Consider the following 18,692-nt stretch of genomic DNA (forward strand, 5'->3'; position numbering starts at 1 on the left):
ATTAGATCAGTTTGCCCCTGCTGTGCCTCAGAAGGGCAGCGGGTCCTTTCGAATTCTGCCATTGAAAATTATTACTGAAAGAAGTGGATGTCTGAATGGACTTAACCTCCAACAGAGTGAACTAATAAAAATACTGCATTCAGAAGCTTTGGAATAAACAAAAACTCTGCTTATCTGCCTTTTTTGCATGCTTTATGTGAATATTCTGCAAATCTTTTATGGTTCTTTAATCATTGCAGTGTGCTGTTTAGGCTCATCTACGTTTTCCACCCTGTAAAATGACCGTTTAACTCTGGAGAATCCTCATGTTGCTAATGCTTCTCTGGTTACCGCGATCATTCAGGTCAGACATAAAGCCTCACAAAAAGTCTACGCCTTGAAGCTGCTGAGCAAGTTTGAGATGATCAAGCGCTCAGATTCTGCATTCTTCTGGGAAGAAAGAGACATCATGGCTTTTGCCAACAGTCCCTGGGTCGTACAGGTACAACTTTTACCACATTTAGATCGGTTATTGTTAATTTATTCAAAATATAAGCAAAGTTTCGGGCCAGAATGCATTCCTTTAGCTGTGGTTATAATCTCCAGGTGTGTCATAAGCACCTTAAGCACCGGTTTCTAATAAAATCCTGGTTGTGTGCTCAGTTGTGCTGTGCCTTCCAAGATGACCACTACCTCTACATGGTGATGGAGTACATGCCAGGAGGTGATCTGGTCAACCTCACCAGCACCTACGACGTGCCAGAGAAATGGGCCAAGTTCTACACGGCCGAGGTGGTGATGGCTCTGGACGCCATTCACTCCATGGGCTTCATCCACCGTGACGTGAAGCCGGATAACATGCTGCTGGACGGACACGGACACCTGAAGCTGGCCGACTTCGGCACTTGCATGAAGATGGACTCAGTGAGTCAGTTGAGCTCTCGTTGCAGGGGAGCGTTTCTCTGCGCTGCCTCCAGGTTTTAATTACTTTAACTACACTCGGTGGGGTTACATGGCACTGAAGGGATCAGATAATTGGCTAAATTACAATAAGACAATACAATAAGAGTTATTAAATGCATGTAGACACCTTAATCTGACAAGAAATTGGATCGAATCAGATTACTCGCGATCGGATGCTGGATCGATGCTTTGTGCCTCTGATCCCATTCATTCACCGCCATATATCCAAGGATAATTACCCTTGCTCAACTCATTCTTGTTGTAATTTAGCCAATTATCTGATCCTTTCAGTGCCATGTAACCCCACTGACTGTCAAAGAAGTTTGGTTTGGTACTTAACCAGGTGACAAATGCAAATAAACCCAAAGAAAACATTATTTTAGCTAACTTTATGTGTGTTTTGATGCCAGTGGAGTAGAAACATGAACTGATTTCCACAAAACAGTAAAAAGATGAAGTGCTTTGACCCAACAATCAGCAGCCATGATGGAGCTCTCTGAAAATGAGAATAATCGATACCCAAATAAGCAGAAGAGGGCTCTAAGAAGACGAACAAGTGTTTTCAGGTTGTCATTTCTGCATTTCATAACAGTGGAGGTCAAGTTGAAATCTGAAAGGATTATTAGAGGAGCAAACCTGGTTTAACTGCAAATGTGACCTTTGTGAAAGCCTCAGTGGAGGAAATGTGAATTTACGCGTGAATTTCACAACAAGAAGCATCGCACAGTCGAATGAATGAACAAAGTATGTTTTGCATGATGAAAATCCAGCAGTAGAAGGAAAATAGAGTTCAATTAAATACCAGCAAGTACTGAGAATGCTAAAGAAGAGAAGAAGACTTCTACAGCCACAATTCCAGAAAAGGCCGAGGTGCAATGTAAATAAGAAAAGAATTCAGTCATTTTCAAGGCTGATTTTCATCCACAGCGTCCCAACTTTTTGGGAATTGTGTTGTGAAAATGGCTTTTAACAACTTTGAGGTAAACAAGCAGCTTTGTCTCATATTACCTGCAACAATCTGTGGATAGTCACCAGAATCACACAGAACTACAAGCCTTTATATTTCTGATACAATCTCCCTGAAGATAGAATATTAAAGCAATGTGTCGTCTTTATCTTTATGCCTTTTGGAAATCAGTTTATCTTTTAATCACTGCAACCAAAGCGTTGCTCAGAGGCACTGAGAAGGACTGTTGGGCTTGTGTTGCAGACCGGCATGGTGCACTGTGACACAGCGGTCGGCACTCCAGACTACATCTCTCCTGAGGTGCTGAAGTCTCAGGGAGGAGATGGTTATTACGGGAGGGAATGCGACTGGTGGTCCGTGGGCGTCTTCATTTTCGAAATGCTTGTGGGTCAGTGAAAGCTTCATTAAGTAATGTCTGATTTACAGAAAAAGGAGTGTAGCGTTGGCTCTTTGTGAACGTGTTTGTGAAACAGTGGTGTGCTTCCTTATCGCTCACTTCCAGGCGACACGCCGTTCTACGCCGACTCGCTGGTGGGAACCTACAGTAAGATCATGGACCACAAGAACTCCCTCAACTTCCCTGATGATGTGGAGATCTCTGAAAATGCCAAGAACATCATCTGTGCCTTCCTGACCGACAGGTAGGACGACTTCCAGGAAAGAGCTGTCGGTGATGGCGTCAGCGTAGTTCATGAAAAAGAAAGAACACCCTCCGTCGTTTCAAAAGGTTTTCATGCCTTAAAGTTACCTGGTCTTATCAGGGCTTATAATGTGGTAAATCCAACCTCAAAACAGCAACACATGACATATTACACTTCATATGTTATTATCGTTTTAAAGCCAAAATGTGTGTAGAAAAACTAAATGCACTCCGAATGCTTTAAAAGGGTAAAAAGCAGCCAGATGCTGCTGATCAATGCACTGATAATTGATCAGTAAGTGTGAGCATCTCCATAAAAGCAGAAGTTAAGTCAGTTTGCTGTTTGCATTCAGGTGTGTGTTAACACAACGCCAAGGAGGAAAGACATCAGCAATGATCTTAGAGAAGCAAGTGTTACTGCCCATCAATCTGTGAAGGGTTATAAAGCCATTTCCAAACTATTTGGAGTCCATCATTCTACAGAGAGAAAGATTATTCACAAGTGGAAAACATTCAGGACAGCTGTCAATCTTCCCAGGAGTGGACGTCCCAGCAAGGTCACCCCAAGGTCAGAAACCAAAGAGCTACATCTCAGACTCTGCAGGCCTCAGTTAGCATGTTAAAGGTTAAAGTTCATGACAGCACAGTTGGAGACAGACTGAACAGGTATGGCTTGTGTGGAAGGGCTGCAGGAGAAAGCCTCTTCTCTGTAAAAAGAACATGGCAGCACAGCTTAGGTTTGCAAAGCTGCGTCTGAACAAACCACAAGACTTCTGGAACAATGTCCTTTGGACAGACCAGACCAAAGTGGAGAGGTTTGCTCATAATGCACAGCAGCACGTTTGGAGGAAACCAAACACAGCACATCAGCACAAACACCTCACACCAGCTGTCAAGCACGGTGGTGGAGGGCTGATGATCTGGGCTGGTTCTGCAGCCACAGGATCTGGGCACCTTGCAGTCATTGAGTCCACCATATAACCATCTGACAGAGACTGATAACGTCCCACAGGAAACCATTACTCCAACTTCCTGCTGCTAAAGCTGCTTCTACAAGCTGCTGGATCAGGGGTTCACTTAGTTTTTCACACACTGCTTCTGCATTTTGACTTAAAAGTTAAAACGATGTAACATGGAATGTGCTGCTGCTCATCTTAAAACCTTAGAATTGAATGAAGGTGTACTTTCTTTTCCACACGTTTAAACCACCCATCACAGCTGTGGCGGGCAGGTTTTCACACTGATGGTCTCTTTGTTTTGAGGGAGGTGCGATTGGGCAGAAACGGCGTGGAGGAAATCAAACGACATCCTTTCTTCACCAACGACCAGTGGACCTTCGACACCATCCGAGACAGTCAGTATAACGGGCCTGGTGCTCACACGCTGGTTTTACTGGTAGCTCCAGCACTGAGCTACCAGACAACTCACAGAGAGTTGGCTGCTGGACCCGGGTGGGGGATTTACAGGGTGTGAAAACCTTTAACAGGAATTTCCTCAGGGCAGCAGCTTCATGAATCAACCCTCCAAAACTCTTTTATTGGGCTGAAATTTTGTTTACACAGAACTTCCCTTTTCCAGCACTTCATGTCGCCTTCCTCCTCGTGTTCTCTCTCTCATCAGCGGTCGCCCCCGTGGTCCCCGAGCTGAGCAGCGACATAGACACCAGCAACTTTGACGAGATAGAAGATGACAAAGGCGACGTGGAAACATTCCCCACACCTAAGGCCTTTGTCGGAAATCAGTTACCATTTGTTGGCTTCACCTACTTCAAAGAAAACCAGTAAATCCTCCATCTCTCCCAGTTTCTCTGATGGTTTTAGGAGCCTGTGTGCACTTATTTTCAAACCTTGTTTTTTCTTCTCTTCCTTTAGTTTACTCGCTGCTCCGAACAATTCCTCAGTGATCCATGAGAATTCAAAGGGACAGGTAAATGCTTCACACACAATAACCGCCAGGTGCGTGCAGTTCGGCCCGAGCTTCTCACGGGCTAAACGAGACGGGTGTCGGTTTACGTGACCACACAGAAACGGGGCTGTTGACGTTGCGATCAGTCCAGCTTCATGCCGTAAGACTTGGGATTATGATGGAAATGACTCAGAAGGGGATTTCTGTCCCTGATCCCATGATTTATTTGTACTTTGTTGGAGTTTCAGTGTTCTTAGCTGCGCAGAAAGACTTAAGCAGCTTTCAGCGTGAGTGGCTGAGCTGATTGCTAATCTGGGGCCTGTTATTGACTTTAGTCCTAAGAAACACGATCGGGGACCCATAGGAAGGGAAGTCTTATTTCCTGTTCGTACATTTAAACCTTTTGCTCGCCAAACTTGGACTTTTCTATGTTCCAAATGTGTTTGTAAATACTTTTATTTAATTACAAGAAGCATTTTGAGCTTCAGAAAGGAGCTTGTCTCTAATTTTTGGCATTTTAATTACACTCAGAATAAGAGGAGAAGTGGAGAATCTTACCATAATTCCTATAAATGGATATTTGTACATTTTATTTTGTGATGTCACCATCAGCACCAACAAATCTGGAGGTTTTAGTCTGGAAGAAATATTTTTTTAATACCATTTTACAACCTTTGGCTTCGGTTTGCCCTCACCGCTCTCAGCATTGATTCCAGCTGCAGCCATTTAACAGTTTTAAACCTGCCATAAGCCACCTGTCCAGCCTTAAACCGCAGACATGGAGTCAGCATCCGGCTGGGGTGTTCGATCACTGACTGAATGAGCCACGAACACTAAATCAGGCCTCAGCTAAACGCAGCGATCACTCAGGATTTATTTATTTACTTTAACCTTGTGATGGATCATCAGTGGAGGATTGAGTGGATGCTTTCAGGAGTAAAAACATGGTCGTATCAGCTTTATATGTATTTAATATCAGCTTTTAGGAGTCATGTAAAAGGCAAATTATCCACTTATTGGTCAACATTTGTTAAATGATTATTTTTAGTATCTTCTGATTTGATTTTAAGTCTTTATCCAGTCCTCATTTCTAACATTTTACATGCAAGCAGCTGGATTTTTGTATCTTTATTAGTGCTTTTTGAGCAATAGTTCTCCAGCCTGTCTGAAGATCTCTGACATCGGCTGCTTTTTCACTCATTTTCAGTCCAGTCCTTGTGTCTGATTACTGAATCATTCAAGAAAAAGGCTCCTAACTCAAGGGATGAACCAGCGTTGTGTCTACACAGAACAGACAACTTTGTTACGAGCAGCCTGTCACAGAGACACATCATTTGTTCCCATTTCTTTAGTTTCATCTCTGAAAAACAGCAAAGATAACACAGTGTGACAGACAGAAAACAGGATTTCTGCAGCAACAAGGTGATTCCCAAAGAGCTGTTAGCTGAAAACTTGGCATTTCTCAGCATGGTGTGCAGTGTGTCCTTAAAACATTTGAGGAAACTGGACCAGTGGAGGACAAAAGAAGAAGTGTCAGGCCTAAAGAACTATCTACAGCAGATGAACAGGATCTGAAAGTGATGTCCTTAAGAAAGAGGAAAACATCCAGCAAAGACCTGACACAGGAGCTGAGAGATGCATCTGGACCTTCAGCTGATCCATCTGCTGTTGGCCCAAGCCTCATCAGAAATGGGCTCCATGGAAGGGTGGCTGTCAAGAAGCCGTTCTTAAGGAAGGGAAACAGGGAGAAAAGGCTGAGCTGTGCCAAAGGACACAAGAAGTGGGCTGAAAATCAGTGGCAGCAGGTCTGATGGAGGGATGAATCCTCCCCAGAGCCCGGAGCTCAACATTACTGAAGCAGTGTGGGATCATGTTGGCAGAGAACGCAACAAAAGGCAGCCCACATCCAAAGAAGAGCTTTGGGATGTCCTTCAAGAAGCCTGGAGAACTATTCCTGAAGACTCCTTAAAGAAAGGACAGATAGCTCGTCTGAGAGGGTTCAGGCTGTGTTGGAGAATAAAGGAGCTCTTTTTTCAGTTATGTCTGCACGTTTGCTGCACATATTTTCTGTTTTCTTGGGAATATATAAAGAAATGAGGTCTGGCTCAAGATTTTAGCGCATTTTCTTTTTCAAAATGAACAGGTGTTGACTTAAGGAGTGACACGCTGAGATGTTATCTTGCTGCTGGGCTGACAGGGGGAACTGTGCACTCATTAAAGTTTGGACACAGTTCATCACTTTATCTGTACAAACTCCAGAGTGTACACAGCTGTTAACACCTGCAGACTGACACTTGTTCCAACCGATGAAACGACGTCCAAGTTCCTGACATGACTTTCCAGAACCACGTGTGATTGGTCGACGCTTTTCTCTGTTTTCAGTCGGCAGCTCTTCAGCAGAAAGTTCGCCACCTCGAGGTGCAGCTGAATAACGATAAGCAGGTCAAAGATGATCTGGAGCACAAACACAGGTACAAGATCGCCGAGCATGTTCCACCTTTCAGCGCTCAGTGGCTGCACTGGTCAGAGTTATTAATGCGTGTTCAAACTATGTCTCCATAGAGCCGCCACCAGCCGCTTGGAAAAAGTGGTTAAAGAGCTCGAGGAAGAGGTAGGCTGATGTGGATTTAATAAGCTTTCCTCCCAACTTTGAACTGTCCCTGAGTTAGAACATTAATCATGAGCTTCCACACTTCATGTTCCAGTTGAATCTGTCATATTCAGTGAAATGGCTGAAAAGATTGTTATAAATGTTGTGATTGTTGGGTGTAATCTCTCACAACTGATTTCAGGTGAACAGCAGGAAGAACCTGGAGGCGAGTGTGAGGCAGCTGGAGAGGGAAAAGGCCCTGCTGCAGCACAAGAGCCTGGAGGGCCACCGCAAGGCCGAGAGCGAGGCCGACAGGAAGCGCTGCCTGGAGAATGAAGGTAACAAACACTCATCAGCCGATCTAAAGTCATTTAATTAGCTTCTTTAACATCTGAATAATGTCTGGTTCCCACCTGATGACCCCAATGACATGTTGGTCAGCACTGCTCACTGATCTGTATAGGGAATTATTCACTGAGTCTGCTCCATTTTTTTTCTTTAGCACAAGTTTCTTGTGTTTACCTTGAAAACTAATGTGATGTTACTGATTAATTATCTTTATTTATCAAAGAAGACATTAGTTTTATGTTATGGGCCGCGTAGTTTTTGTTTGTTATGGAGGGCCGTCTAAGCTCACGATTTGTTTCACAAGAGAAACTTTTCTTATTCGTGTTTGATGTTTTGCTCATTTTGATGCAACAAAACTGCCTGAGATGATGTGGGTAACGCTGCCATCACCTGGCCAAAATACGGAACTGTGCAGGAGGAGAGCCGGACTTCTTTCTTCTTTCACTTCTCATCTGAAAGGCTTCTTCACTGCTGACCGACTGGTGTCGGCTCACAGGAGTCACTGACCCACTCGGCCGTCCTTTGAGTTGTTTACCTACCTGAGAGATGTAACGGGCTGGTTGAGTTCGACCAACTGTTTGGCTGATTTTGGCCCTTTCTTTTAATAATCTATAGAACATTATTAAAACGGTGTGAAACACCCGACCAGCTTTACAGACGGGTCTGTGTTCACGTTAACCTTTGTTTGTAGTTCATTAAACTATGAAGACACGTGTGTTTGACTGTCAGATAGTCTGGTTTGAGTGAACATTCAGACAGAAGAAATATTTAGTCACATTTACATCATTGCAGGTCGGCAGGAGCTGCTCAGAGAAGGACCGGAGCAGGTCGCTCTCACCACAAATTTAACTTTTAATTAAAGTTTCAAGTGCACTTAGTACCAAACAAAGTCATCGTTTTGATGGCCATAATAATGAGTTATTAAAGTAAACCAAGATTGTTACTTGTGAGCTTCACTGGCAAAAAGAAAAGATGAAGGAGAGCCACTTTAACCAAGAACAGGTGTACCATCCACTTTGTTTCTCTCCACCTGCTTTCTTAGCATCAGCCATGAAAAACCCATTTTCTGCTTTTCGGGCCTAAAAAAGACGCCATCTTTGTTTCTTTTTGGTGATCCACTCAGACCAAACAGAGACTGGAAGTTGTTGGTTTCAGTGGATCTGAAATCGGTCAGAAGTGGTGCGGGACTTGGGTTTGGAATTATAGTGACATTCATTCATGAGATTTGATTAGCTGGCACTGCCGCTTGAAATTAAACCAGTTCCAAAGAAAAACAGCGACTCGGAATTCAATTCAACATCTGAAGAAGTCGCCACTGACGTCTTGAGTCCACAGACCGTTTGAGCCCCGTTCGGCCGCCGCGTAAACCTCAACACCGCCATGCTGCCTCCGAGTGTGAGAGCAGAGCTTTAGATGGGTGTTAGCTAAGGTCATGTGACTTTATTTGTTCCTTTCTGAAATCCCCTTTCTGTCCAGAACGTGTACGCGATTGTCTTTGAAAGAGTCACTTCTGAGTCTTTACCTGAGGTGCTCGCCTGTGTTGTGCCGTGATTGTTAAATTCCTCCCGTGTAGAGGTCTGTGCTCTCCTCGCTGTACCGTCCACTAACCAGAAACAGAAGTCCTGTTGCCCTCTGTCCAGGCTTTTACCCGGATGTCTGAGGGTTGACCCCAACATGTCCAAAAAGGGCTGTTTCTGCTTCTCACTTTTAATGCATAAAACGTATTTTATCCTACTTTGTGTTAACATTCAGACTTTACTGGAGCAGACTGTATTAATCTGTCTTCCTGCTCTGTGCAGTCAACGGCCTGCGAGACCAGCTGGATGACATGAAGAGAAGAAACCAAAATTCACACATTTCCAATGAGAAGAACATTCACTTGCAGAAACAGGTCTGTTTACCAACGCGTTTCATTTATATATTTGTTTTGCTTACCCATGTTTTAAGAAGTTAAAGTCGTTACGTGTCCTGTTTTTTTATGGAAGCCACTTCCAGTTTAACCCTTGATAGTCCAACAAATTAAATACAACCAAAAGTCAGGTGGCTGTGGACGAGGTTTCAAAGAAAAAGCTCAAACCCATCAAATACATTGACACTTCGTGAAATTATCAACTTAAAAAAGCAATTTATATTGAATTTTGACTACATTTCGCCTATTTGAGGTCTTCTGTTTACGTTCCTTCTGCTAACTATTTCAAGTGGTTGTAGCAGAAATCCAAAAGTCCTTACTTCCTGTTTGTCTGCACGCCGGAGATGGACAACAATGGTCGCGCCTTCTGCGAATATAACTGAATGATAAACAAATTTGCAAGGATATCAGGGACGTTTGTGTTTTATTTAGTTCCAAATCAGAAGATTTACAAGCAGTTTACACGCACGGGGACATGCATAACAAGACGTGAAATAAAGATATAGATTTGTATTTCTTACAGGAAAGAAGTGTGACTGAGACACTGCGACTCTGCTGGATACTAAAAACACACGTTAGCTGCATTAGATGCAGTAATGAATCAAAAAGTTGGACCCGAGTTGTAGTTTGAGGATCCATGAGACTAAAAACAGCCTGAAAACATCCAGCTGGGATGAAGTTAAGTTAGTTTATCGCTCCCAGGAGTTTATCGGTTTTCTTTTTTACAAATTTCCAAAAATTAAAGAGAAGAGGGAGAAATGGGTTCAAACCAGGCCGAGATTTTAGGGTAATAAGCATTATTGTTCACTGTTCTGACAAGCCACAGATGAAATAAGCTATTTACAATCAATATAACTGCAATATTTTCTACTAGAAACCGATTAGATCAAAAGCCACGACAAAGAGTCACAGAGAATGGGTCTGTAAGATGAGTCCTAATAGAAGATATTACTTTATCATCAAGGTTTGTAATTTAAAAAAGAAAGAAAAAGGCACAAACATACTGCTTCAGACTGCTTATTCTCAGCCTCCTGTCTTTATATTTAGTCACACAAATCACAGTTAACATGACTGGATGAATATAATCGAGCTTTAAAAGTGTGGGACAGAATTATCTCCCAGTGTTTCCTTTCCTGAAGGAAACATTGAAGCGTTTCTTTAGTATTTAGAGAGCAGCCGTTACTGTGACTGCCACTAAAATACGAGCCGGTGTCCTAAATGTTTTAAAGTAACATTTATTTGCTCTCCCAACATTTGTGGGATATAACCACTGTCATAAAATAAATCTGTGAACCCTGCACATGCACAGCCATACACATGAATATTTGTCATGTTGAAGAGGCCACGAAGACGCCATCAAAAGCCCAAAAATGTGTCAAACGTAAAGCAAAATGCTGGAGGATAGTTTCAAATGTGCATAAGAAAGGTTTTTCACTTCAAAGCGAGTAGGAAGGACATAGTTTTAGGGTTTGCAAACTTCTCAAGTGTTGCTTTTGTGAGTTTTTCTGCCGTAGACACGAGGAATAAACTTAATATCTCACCGGATGGTAATACCTGCAGTCCAGTGATTCTTCTGCAGGTCACGGGGATCCTTAATAGTTTATTTCTACTTGTTATACTCCCAAACCCACAGTTAGCCATGTTCTATGCATGCAACACTCCCTAGGTTAGGTTTTTATGGTGGTTGCTGCTCTTTCAGCTGGAGGAAGCCAACATGTTGCTGCGGGCCGAGTCTGAAGCGGCGACCAGGCTTCGAAAAGCCCAGACGGAGAGCAGCAAGCAGCTGCAGCAGCTGGAGGCCAACGTGCGCGACCTGCAGGACAAGTGCTGCCTGCTGGAGCGCAGCAAGCTGAGTCTGGAGAAGGAATGCATCAGCCTGCAGGCCGGTCTGGAGGCGGAGAGGAGGGAGCACAGCCAGGGCTCGGAAACCATCAGCGACCTGATGGGTGGGTCTAACTCACGGAGAGCTTTCTACCCAAATCCAAACTTCAGACCACTTCCATAAATAGGAAATATTTATGGAATGAGGAGGAAATTCTTAATAATGCCTTTTAAATAAAAGTTCACTTGGAGCTCCTGCTTTTCAGCCTTTTTAACCCTCATACCTGATTTAAAACACAACTTAATTTCTGAAAAAGGACATTTTTGTCCCCTTTTAAAACGACCTAAAAACATCATATGTTAATATTTTTTTCCGCTTTTTTTTCCGTAGATCTTTTATTCCACTTCAGTTCTGATCATAACTACCAAGTTTTTAATTATTTTCAAAAATTTAACCCTTTAAATACTGGTTTATATGATGTAAATGCCAATATCTGTAAAAAAAAAAAAAACTCACAAAAACTGCTATATTTTCAATATATAGAATGCAAAGTGGAATTGTTGAGGGGGGATAATTATGGTCTGGGATAAGTCAATGATCAGCAACAACATTGATTTTTAGGGATTTAATTTTTTTTTGCTATGTCTGATTTAAAAAAACAAAACTCCTTAATTTCTGAAAAGGGACATTTTTGTCCCCTTTTAAAACGACCTAAAAACATCATGTTAATATTTTTTTCCACTTTTTTTTTTCATAAATCTTTTATTCCACTTCAGTTCTGATCATAACTATCAAGTTTTCAATTATTTTCAAAAAATTAACCCTTTAAATACTGGTTTATATGAGGTAAACACCAATTTCTGTTAAAAAACACACACAAAAACTGCTATATTTTCAATATATGCAATGCAAAGTGAAATATTCTATGGGGGATTATTAGATCTGGGATATGTCATTGATGAGCTACAACATCAGTTTTATCAGCTTTTTAGTTTTTCTGCAATGGCATATTACAGAAACGGCTCCATAGACATCCATTATAATGAATACAGCATTAGACTATGGCACATACGCACGCAGTTCAGGATTATTTGGGGTTTTCGGTGCTCATCCTCGCTGACCACTGGGTCCCTGTGCGCTGTGCTGAGGAGGAGAACATTTTCCCCCTCTTCGGCACATATGACACTGCAGATTACAGAAAGTGTGTGTTGCAGTGAAGGCAAATGTTGAGGAGCGCACAGGTCTGTGGCTCGCCTGCAGATGGACTGGGGGAAGCTCAGGCTAATTCCTTCTAATGGTCCCAACCATGGCGAGTTTTCATTTGAGCAGACCTTCATTCCAATACTTGAAGATAGCAATTTAGCTTATTATTTATATATTATTATTTAGCTTATTAGCCTATGTACGACTGAATTTCAATTGCAGCTAGAAACTGAAACATTCATATCTTAGATGTCTTTGGAAGGCTATGAGCTGCGCATCCAGTGCATCCCACAGACTGAGGGTGCTCTCACCTCGTGAGTGCAGGCAGGTATCGGAGGGTGTTGGTGTGGTTGTCAGACCAGGAGATCTTGCCATTTTTTGACACCCACAGAATATCCAGGCCAGCAGTCTCATCAGTTTCATCCTCCGTGCTGTTATAATCAGAGCTGCTGGAGTGAGGGTGAGTTCCCATTCTTCATCAGAGGAGGATGAATAGAGAGAGTCGCTGTCCCCTGGTCTGAGGACTTCCTCCACGGCTTGGGCAACGCTGAATTTTTGTGCCATGCCTTCCAACCTTCCTTCTTCGAGGTGAATCAGGAGAATGAGAAATGTGCACAGCTCTTTATGTATTCTCATGCTGGTGGAGCTGTTGTTGACAAACGAGGGTGCTTTCATCATGTTACCTCAAAGTAACCCAAACTATTTACATTATGATGTAAACGCCAATTTCTGTAAAAAAAACAAAAACTGCTATATTTTCATTATATAGAATGCAAAGAGGAATTGTTGAGCGGGGATAATTATGGTCTGGGATAGTCTAATGCTGTATTCATTATAATGGATGTCTATGGGAGCCGTTTCTGTAATCTGCCATTAAAGAAAAACTAAAAAGCTGATAAAACTGATGTTGTAGCTCATCAATGACATATCCCAGACCTAATAATCCCCCATAGAATATTTCACTTTGCATTGCATATATTGAAAATACAGCAGTTTTTGTGTGTGTTTTTTAACAGAAATTGGTGTTTACCTCATATACACTGGTATTTAAAGGGTTAATTTTTTGAAAATAATTGAAAACTTGGTGGTTATGATCAGAACTGAAGTGGAAGAAAAGATTTCTGGGGGAAAAAAGTGGAAAAAATATTAACATATGATATTTTGGGGATCATTTTAGAAGGGGACAAAAATGTCCCTTTTCAGAAATTAAGGAGTTTTTTTTTTTTTTTTTTAAATCAGGCATAACAAAAAAATGAAAAATCCCTAAAAATCAATGTTGTTGCTAATCATTGACATATCCCAGACCCTAATTATCCCTACTCAATAATTCCACTTTGCATTCCATATTTTGAAAATACTGGCACCTAAAGGCTTCAAATTTGGGCTAAAAAGTTCAAATTGGCATCTAAAGGGTTAATTTTTTGGAAAATAATTGAAAACTTGGTGGTTATGATCAGAACTGAAGTGAAAGAAAAGATTTCTGAAAAAAAAAAGTGGAAAAAAATATCAATATATGAGGTTTTTAGGTCGTTTTAAAAGGGGACAAAAATGTCCCTTTTCAGAAATTAAGGAGTTTTTTTTCTACACAATGAAAAATTGCATTGTATATGATGCGTGTTTGAAATATGATGAGTATCACTATCTACAGTGTGAAATTAGAGGAGAGATTACACCCCAAGTGGACAAAAATGTCCCCTATCAGGGATTAGGGTTAAGGACCGAACACTCTATGAAGAAGTTGATTTTAGTCAGAATCTCATCTGTAAACAGCTCGTTCACTCCCTGAGCAACACAGAACGCTCGCTTTAACTTATAAGACTCAATAAGAGAGATTCATCAGGAGGCAACTAAAGTTAATACTTCTGATGTTTCACAGACAGAAGGTTTAAACGCTCAGTTTGAACCATTTCACGAGTGTGTTATAATGCTAAAATGGTCATTTTATTGTAGTAATTGACTTTTTAAACTGCAGCTGCTGGTCTGCATCAACAAATCGAATCGCATGACACAGTGTAATTTAAACTGCAATAGGCCAACAAATCACATTCATTTGAGCAATTTTATGTGTAAATAGTGTCATCAGATGCTTATTTTAGGAACTGAGGTGCACAGAATGAACACATTTACGGCAGATGGTTAGTGGTCAGTAATCCGCTCAGTTTGCTGACCACAGATCAGTGTCTGCACGCAGGAAAGCTGAAACATCCTCCTGAACAGGCACAGATGTGGTTTGTTGTGGGGGAAATGTGGCTTTCTGAGGGCTCTGCTTTGTTTTCAGGACGCATTTCTGGGTTGGAGGACGAGGCGCGCCAGCAGAGACAGGCTCTGTCCAAAGCTGAGACTGAGAAGAGACAGCTTCAGGAGAAACTCACCGACCAGGAGAAGGTAAATCAGAAAGACCCAAACACTATTTTTTTTAAACTCGGGAGGCTTGAATGTTTAGATCTGAATGTCAGAATGAGTGTTGATGTGTAGCGTCTGTATCTGTGTGACTGCACTGTGGAAAAACAGCAGACGTGTGAATGTTTTATTAGATTCAACAGGGGCTGCAGAGCTTCGCGGTATTTTCACTCAAGCAGAATTGCAGGTGTAAGTACTGAATAATGTGCTCAAGTGAAAGTGGAAACATACAGGTTCTGAAACATCAAGTTTAAAAGTGAAAAACTTCCCCTTGATGACGCTTTTGAGGCAGTAAATTTGAGATTTCTGTTTTTTTTTTTTTCCCAACAAAACAGGCAGGTAGCTTACCTTCCTTCTTTGAATGATAAAACTAACAAACGAAGGACATGATCTCTCTATTTCAGACATTGTAAGCTGGTTATTAACATCAGATCACACAACACATTAGCAACAAATCGCTTTTTTTTACAGCCAAAAACCTCCAATAATTGACTTAAATTCAGCCACAGACGAGGAAAAACTCGCTCTGAATCCATCTGACCATCTCATTACTGCACATACCGTCCATAAATCACCACGACTCTACGGTCCTGAGCAGCCAACAATGCTGCAGAGCCTCAGATTTAGTTATTTTCATCTCTTTCTCAGGGTGATGCTATCGAATGTTTCAACTTTTTTTTTTAGGCTGCAAACTTGGTTCTGTCACAGCAAAATTGATGCATAACTGAGAAATTTCCACATTTATTTATATCTTTAGGAAAGATTTATAAATCCAGTTTTTCCTCCTCACACATGCAAACCATGTGGGCCATCGGTTCATGTAATTTATATAGACTCGGTGTGAGGTTTGAGCTGTCTGTGACGGTGGAAACATGATTATATTCAAGCTGGCGACTGTTTAACCCATCGTTTTATGCAATAAAAACGTCCTAAATATATAAGATGTCTTTCCCAAACAACTCAGTCAAAATATCTAAAACCGTCAATATAAATACAAACAAATATATATGAATGAATGATTTATGCTAAAATAATTGAATGATATGTGAAATAAATTCATGTTTCATTCATTTAAGTATTCGTCTCAGTTTTAGTTTTATTTCTTATTTTAATTGGAATTAATTCGATTTTAAATTCAAACTGCTTTTGTTATGAACGGTTTTTCCTCCTCGACAACATCGATAAGTGGAGGATTAGGCGATTGCGTGACGTCTTTTTTTGCTTTGTGTCTGTACAGGAGATGAGCAACAAGGAGATCGATTTGACCTTCAAGCTGAAGGTTCTGCAGCAGGAGCTGGAGCAGGAGGAGGCCTCTCACAAGGCCACCAGAGCTCTGCTGGCAGACAAGAGCAAGATCAAAGTGACCATCGAGGGCGCCAAGTCTGAGTCCATGAAGGGTAGGGCCGCCCCCTCACTGTCTGCTGAGAAGCAGTTCATTCAAGATTTGAACTAAATATTTGGAGGCTTGTATAACTCCGACTGCATCGGTGTGAGTCACACGGATTGTTTGGTTATCTTTGCTTGATTATGTGGAAAATATGTGGCTGTGATTGTATGACTCGCACGCAGAGATGGAGCAGAAACTGGCGGAGGAGCGATCAGCCAAACTGCGGCTGGAGAACAGAATACTGGAGCTGGAGAAACGCAGCAGCATGATGGACTGCGACTATAAACAGGCCTTACAGAAACTGGACGAGCTGCGCAGACACAAAGACCGCCTCACAGAGGAGGTGGGGCTTTATTTTCTGCACACAGCACCAGTTAAGAGGCATTAAATGCCACTTTCAGTAACAAATCCTTCAACTTTTGTACCCGAGATGGAAAGAAAAGTAAATTCAGCTTCAGAAATTATTGGTAAATTGTCCAGAAAAGCCTTATGTCGTGTTCTTCCTGCCTTCCTCCCTCTGCGCTGCCTCTCAGGTGAAGAACCTGACGCTGAAGATCGAGCAGGAGACCCAGAAGCGCAGCCTGACTCTGAACGACCTGAAGGCCCAGAACCAGCAGCTCAACGTCCTGAGAACCTCCGAGAAGCAGCTGAAGCAGGAAACCAATCACCTGCTGGACATCAAGCGCAGCCTGGAGAAGCAGAACCAGGAGCTGCGCAAGTCGGTCCACTTTTAATTCACTCGTAGCGTCTCACTGCTACAGATGAAGAACAGTTCAATGTTTTTAAACTTTCTTTTTATTTATTGCGTACAGAGAAAGGCAAGACACCGACGGACAAATGAAAGAACTGCAGGACCAGTTGGAGGCTGAGCAGTATTTCTCAGTGAGTAACGGATATAACAAACATACTTCTAGCTCGTTAGAAACTGTGCATCTTCTTCTGTATTTTAAGAAGCTCTGATTAACGAGGTGTAAAGAGGATAAAAGGTGTGAGCTGTATTTGACTGTCGCCTCTTCTCCAGACTCTCTACAAGACTCAGGTTCGAGAGCTTAAGGAGGAGTGTGAGGAGCGGAACAAACTCTACAAGGAGGTGCAGCAGTCGCTGCAGGAGCTGCAGGAGGAGAGGTGCTCCTCCGCTTTAAACCTCAGTTTCATGCTTTTGTGGCTGGTTCTGTCTGTAACGTAGCTTCTCTGGTCTTGATGACTAAACTGAACGCCTTGTGTTTGGGGACACTGTGACGGCTGGCTTTGGCACCTCGTCTTCAAAGCTTAGCTCAACCGTCAGAAATCTGGGAGTGACCTTTGACCTTTGATCTGAGGTCGGACAAACAGATTAACAATGTCTTCAGGACTAGTTTTTTCCAGCTGCGTCTGCTGGCCGAAGTTAAAATGTTTTTAAGTCGTCATGACCTTGTGAAAGCCATCCATGCCCTAATAAGTTCAAGGTCAGACTGTTGCGATGCGCTTTATGTCGGCGTCTCCCAGTCTTCTCAGTCGCCTTCAGCTGGTGCAGAACGCTGCTGCCCGTCTTTTAACCAACACCAACAGACGTGTGCACATCACTCCTGTTCTTAACTTCCTGTCCTTTATAGAACTGATTTTAAACTTTTAATGTTTGTTTTTAAAGCTCTTAACACATTGAATACCGGCTGTTTTTACAGAATTATGTCGTAGAATCCCAGCGTTCTAAACCATTTTTTGACGTTTTTTGTACAGTCACAGCATATTATGTGATAGGGCCACTAAAACATGTTATGGCTCGTTTGAAAGCTGAGACTTTAAACTCTTTGTGGGTCAAAACTGCGTGTCTCTAGGTGCCGCCATTAGCGAGCTATCCTTAGCCAAACCAAGGCGGGTATCCACCAAAATCAACAACAAACTGAGATATCGGGGCTTTTGTGAAACGTGCGCTCTTTCAGCCTGTCGCACTTTAGATACTTACATTTCCGGGTCAGAGGATTTGCGTCGTGTCGCATGTGGCAAAGCTAACCTGTTCATAAGACCGCCTCCTGACTTGTCGCGTGTCTTCTTCTCCTTCTTGTTGTTTGTTTATGTTACTTTACCGTCACCCTCTGGAAACCGACACGTGCGATTGGACAAAATGCGGAAATGCACAACAATCAATGCAGCGTTATCAAAATTGTTCTTGAGTTGACGCAAAGCCATTGGCGTAATGATCAAAATGTCCAGATGATGACACCAGTTTTTGACTGCCATCTATGTCAGTTCTGTTCATCACATAATTACAGAAATCACACAGAATGTGCATTAGAATGTATAGATTCAGAATCCATAAAAAAACCCGTAAAAACGTATTTTTACCACGTGGGAGCCAACGCATGGGCAGTAAAAACGTAGTTTTACGTGACTTGGGAGTCAATGCGTGAACGGCCTCGCCCCGTCGTATTTATCTGAGCTTTTAACAGTCCTGGTAGAGCTCTGAGGTCAACAGATCAGTTTCTGCTGGAAGTGCCCAGGTCAGAATACAAACCCTGGGGTGAGCGAGCCTTTTCCCAAAGCTGCCCCCAGGCTCTGGAATAAGCCCCCCGTCCAGCTGCGTCTTATTTCTGACCTGGGCC

General features: G+C 42.3%; 1 protein-coding gene across 2 annotated transcripts in view; it reads left to right on the plus strand.

Annotated features, from left to right (window-relative positions):
- Window positions 1-18,692, plus strand: part of rock2a (rho-associated, coiled-coil containing protein kinase 2a) — a 41,209-nt gene that overhangs the window by 15,573 nt on the left and 6,944 nt on the right. For both annotated transcript variants that reach the window (XM_075448788.1, XM_075448789.1), the window contains exons 4-21: window positions 344-481; window positions 643-903; window positions 2,153-2,297; window positions 2,412-2,550; window positions 3,812-3,903; window positions 4,170-4,329; window positions 4,421-4,475; window positions 6,837-6,925; window positions 7,017-7,065; window positions 7,247-7,382; window positions 9,192-9,283; window positions 11,001-11,247; window positions 14,605-14,711; window positions 15,964-16,123; window positions 16,296-16,456; window positions 16,647-16,831; window positions 16,926-16,995; window positions 17,135-17,238. In XM_075448788.1, the coding sequence (XP_075304903.1) occupies window positions 344-481; window positions 643-903; window positions 2,153-2,297; window positions 2,412-2,550; window positions 3,812-3,903; window positions 4,170-4,329; window positions 4,421-4,475; window positions 6,837-6,925; window positions 7,017-7,065; window positions 7,247-7,382; window positions 9,192-9,283; window positions 11,001-11,247; window positions 14,605-14,711; window positions 15,964-16,123; window positions 16,296-16,456; window positions 16,647-16,831; window positions 16,926-16,995; window positions 17,135-17,238 (2,390 nt within the window). The remainder of the gene's footprint in view (window positions 1-343; window positions 482-642; window positions 904-2,152; window positions 2,298-2,411; window positions 2,551-3,811; window positions 3,904-4,169; window positions 4,330-4,420; window positions 4,476-6,836; window positions 6,926-7,016; window positions 7,066-7,246; window positions 7,383-9,191; window positions 9,284-11,000; window positions 11,248-14,604; window positions 14,712-15,963; window positions 16,124-16,295; window positions 16,457-16,646; window positions 16,832-16,925; window positions 16,996-17,134; window positions 17,239-18,692) is intronic.

Source organism: Odontesthes bonariensis, chromosome 17 (genome assembly GCF_027942865.1).
Source record: "Odontesthes bonariensis isolate fOdoBon6 chromosome 17, fOdoBon6.hap1, whole genome shotgun sequence".
Taxonomy (NCBI): Eukaryota; Metazoa; Chordata; class Actinopteri; order Atheriniformes; family Atherinopsidae; genus Odontesthes; species Odontesthes bonariensis.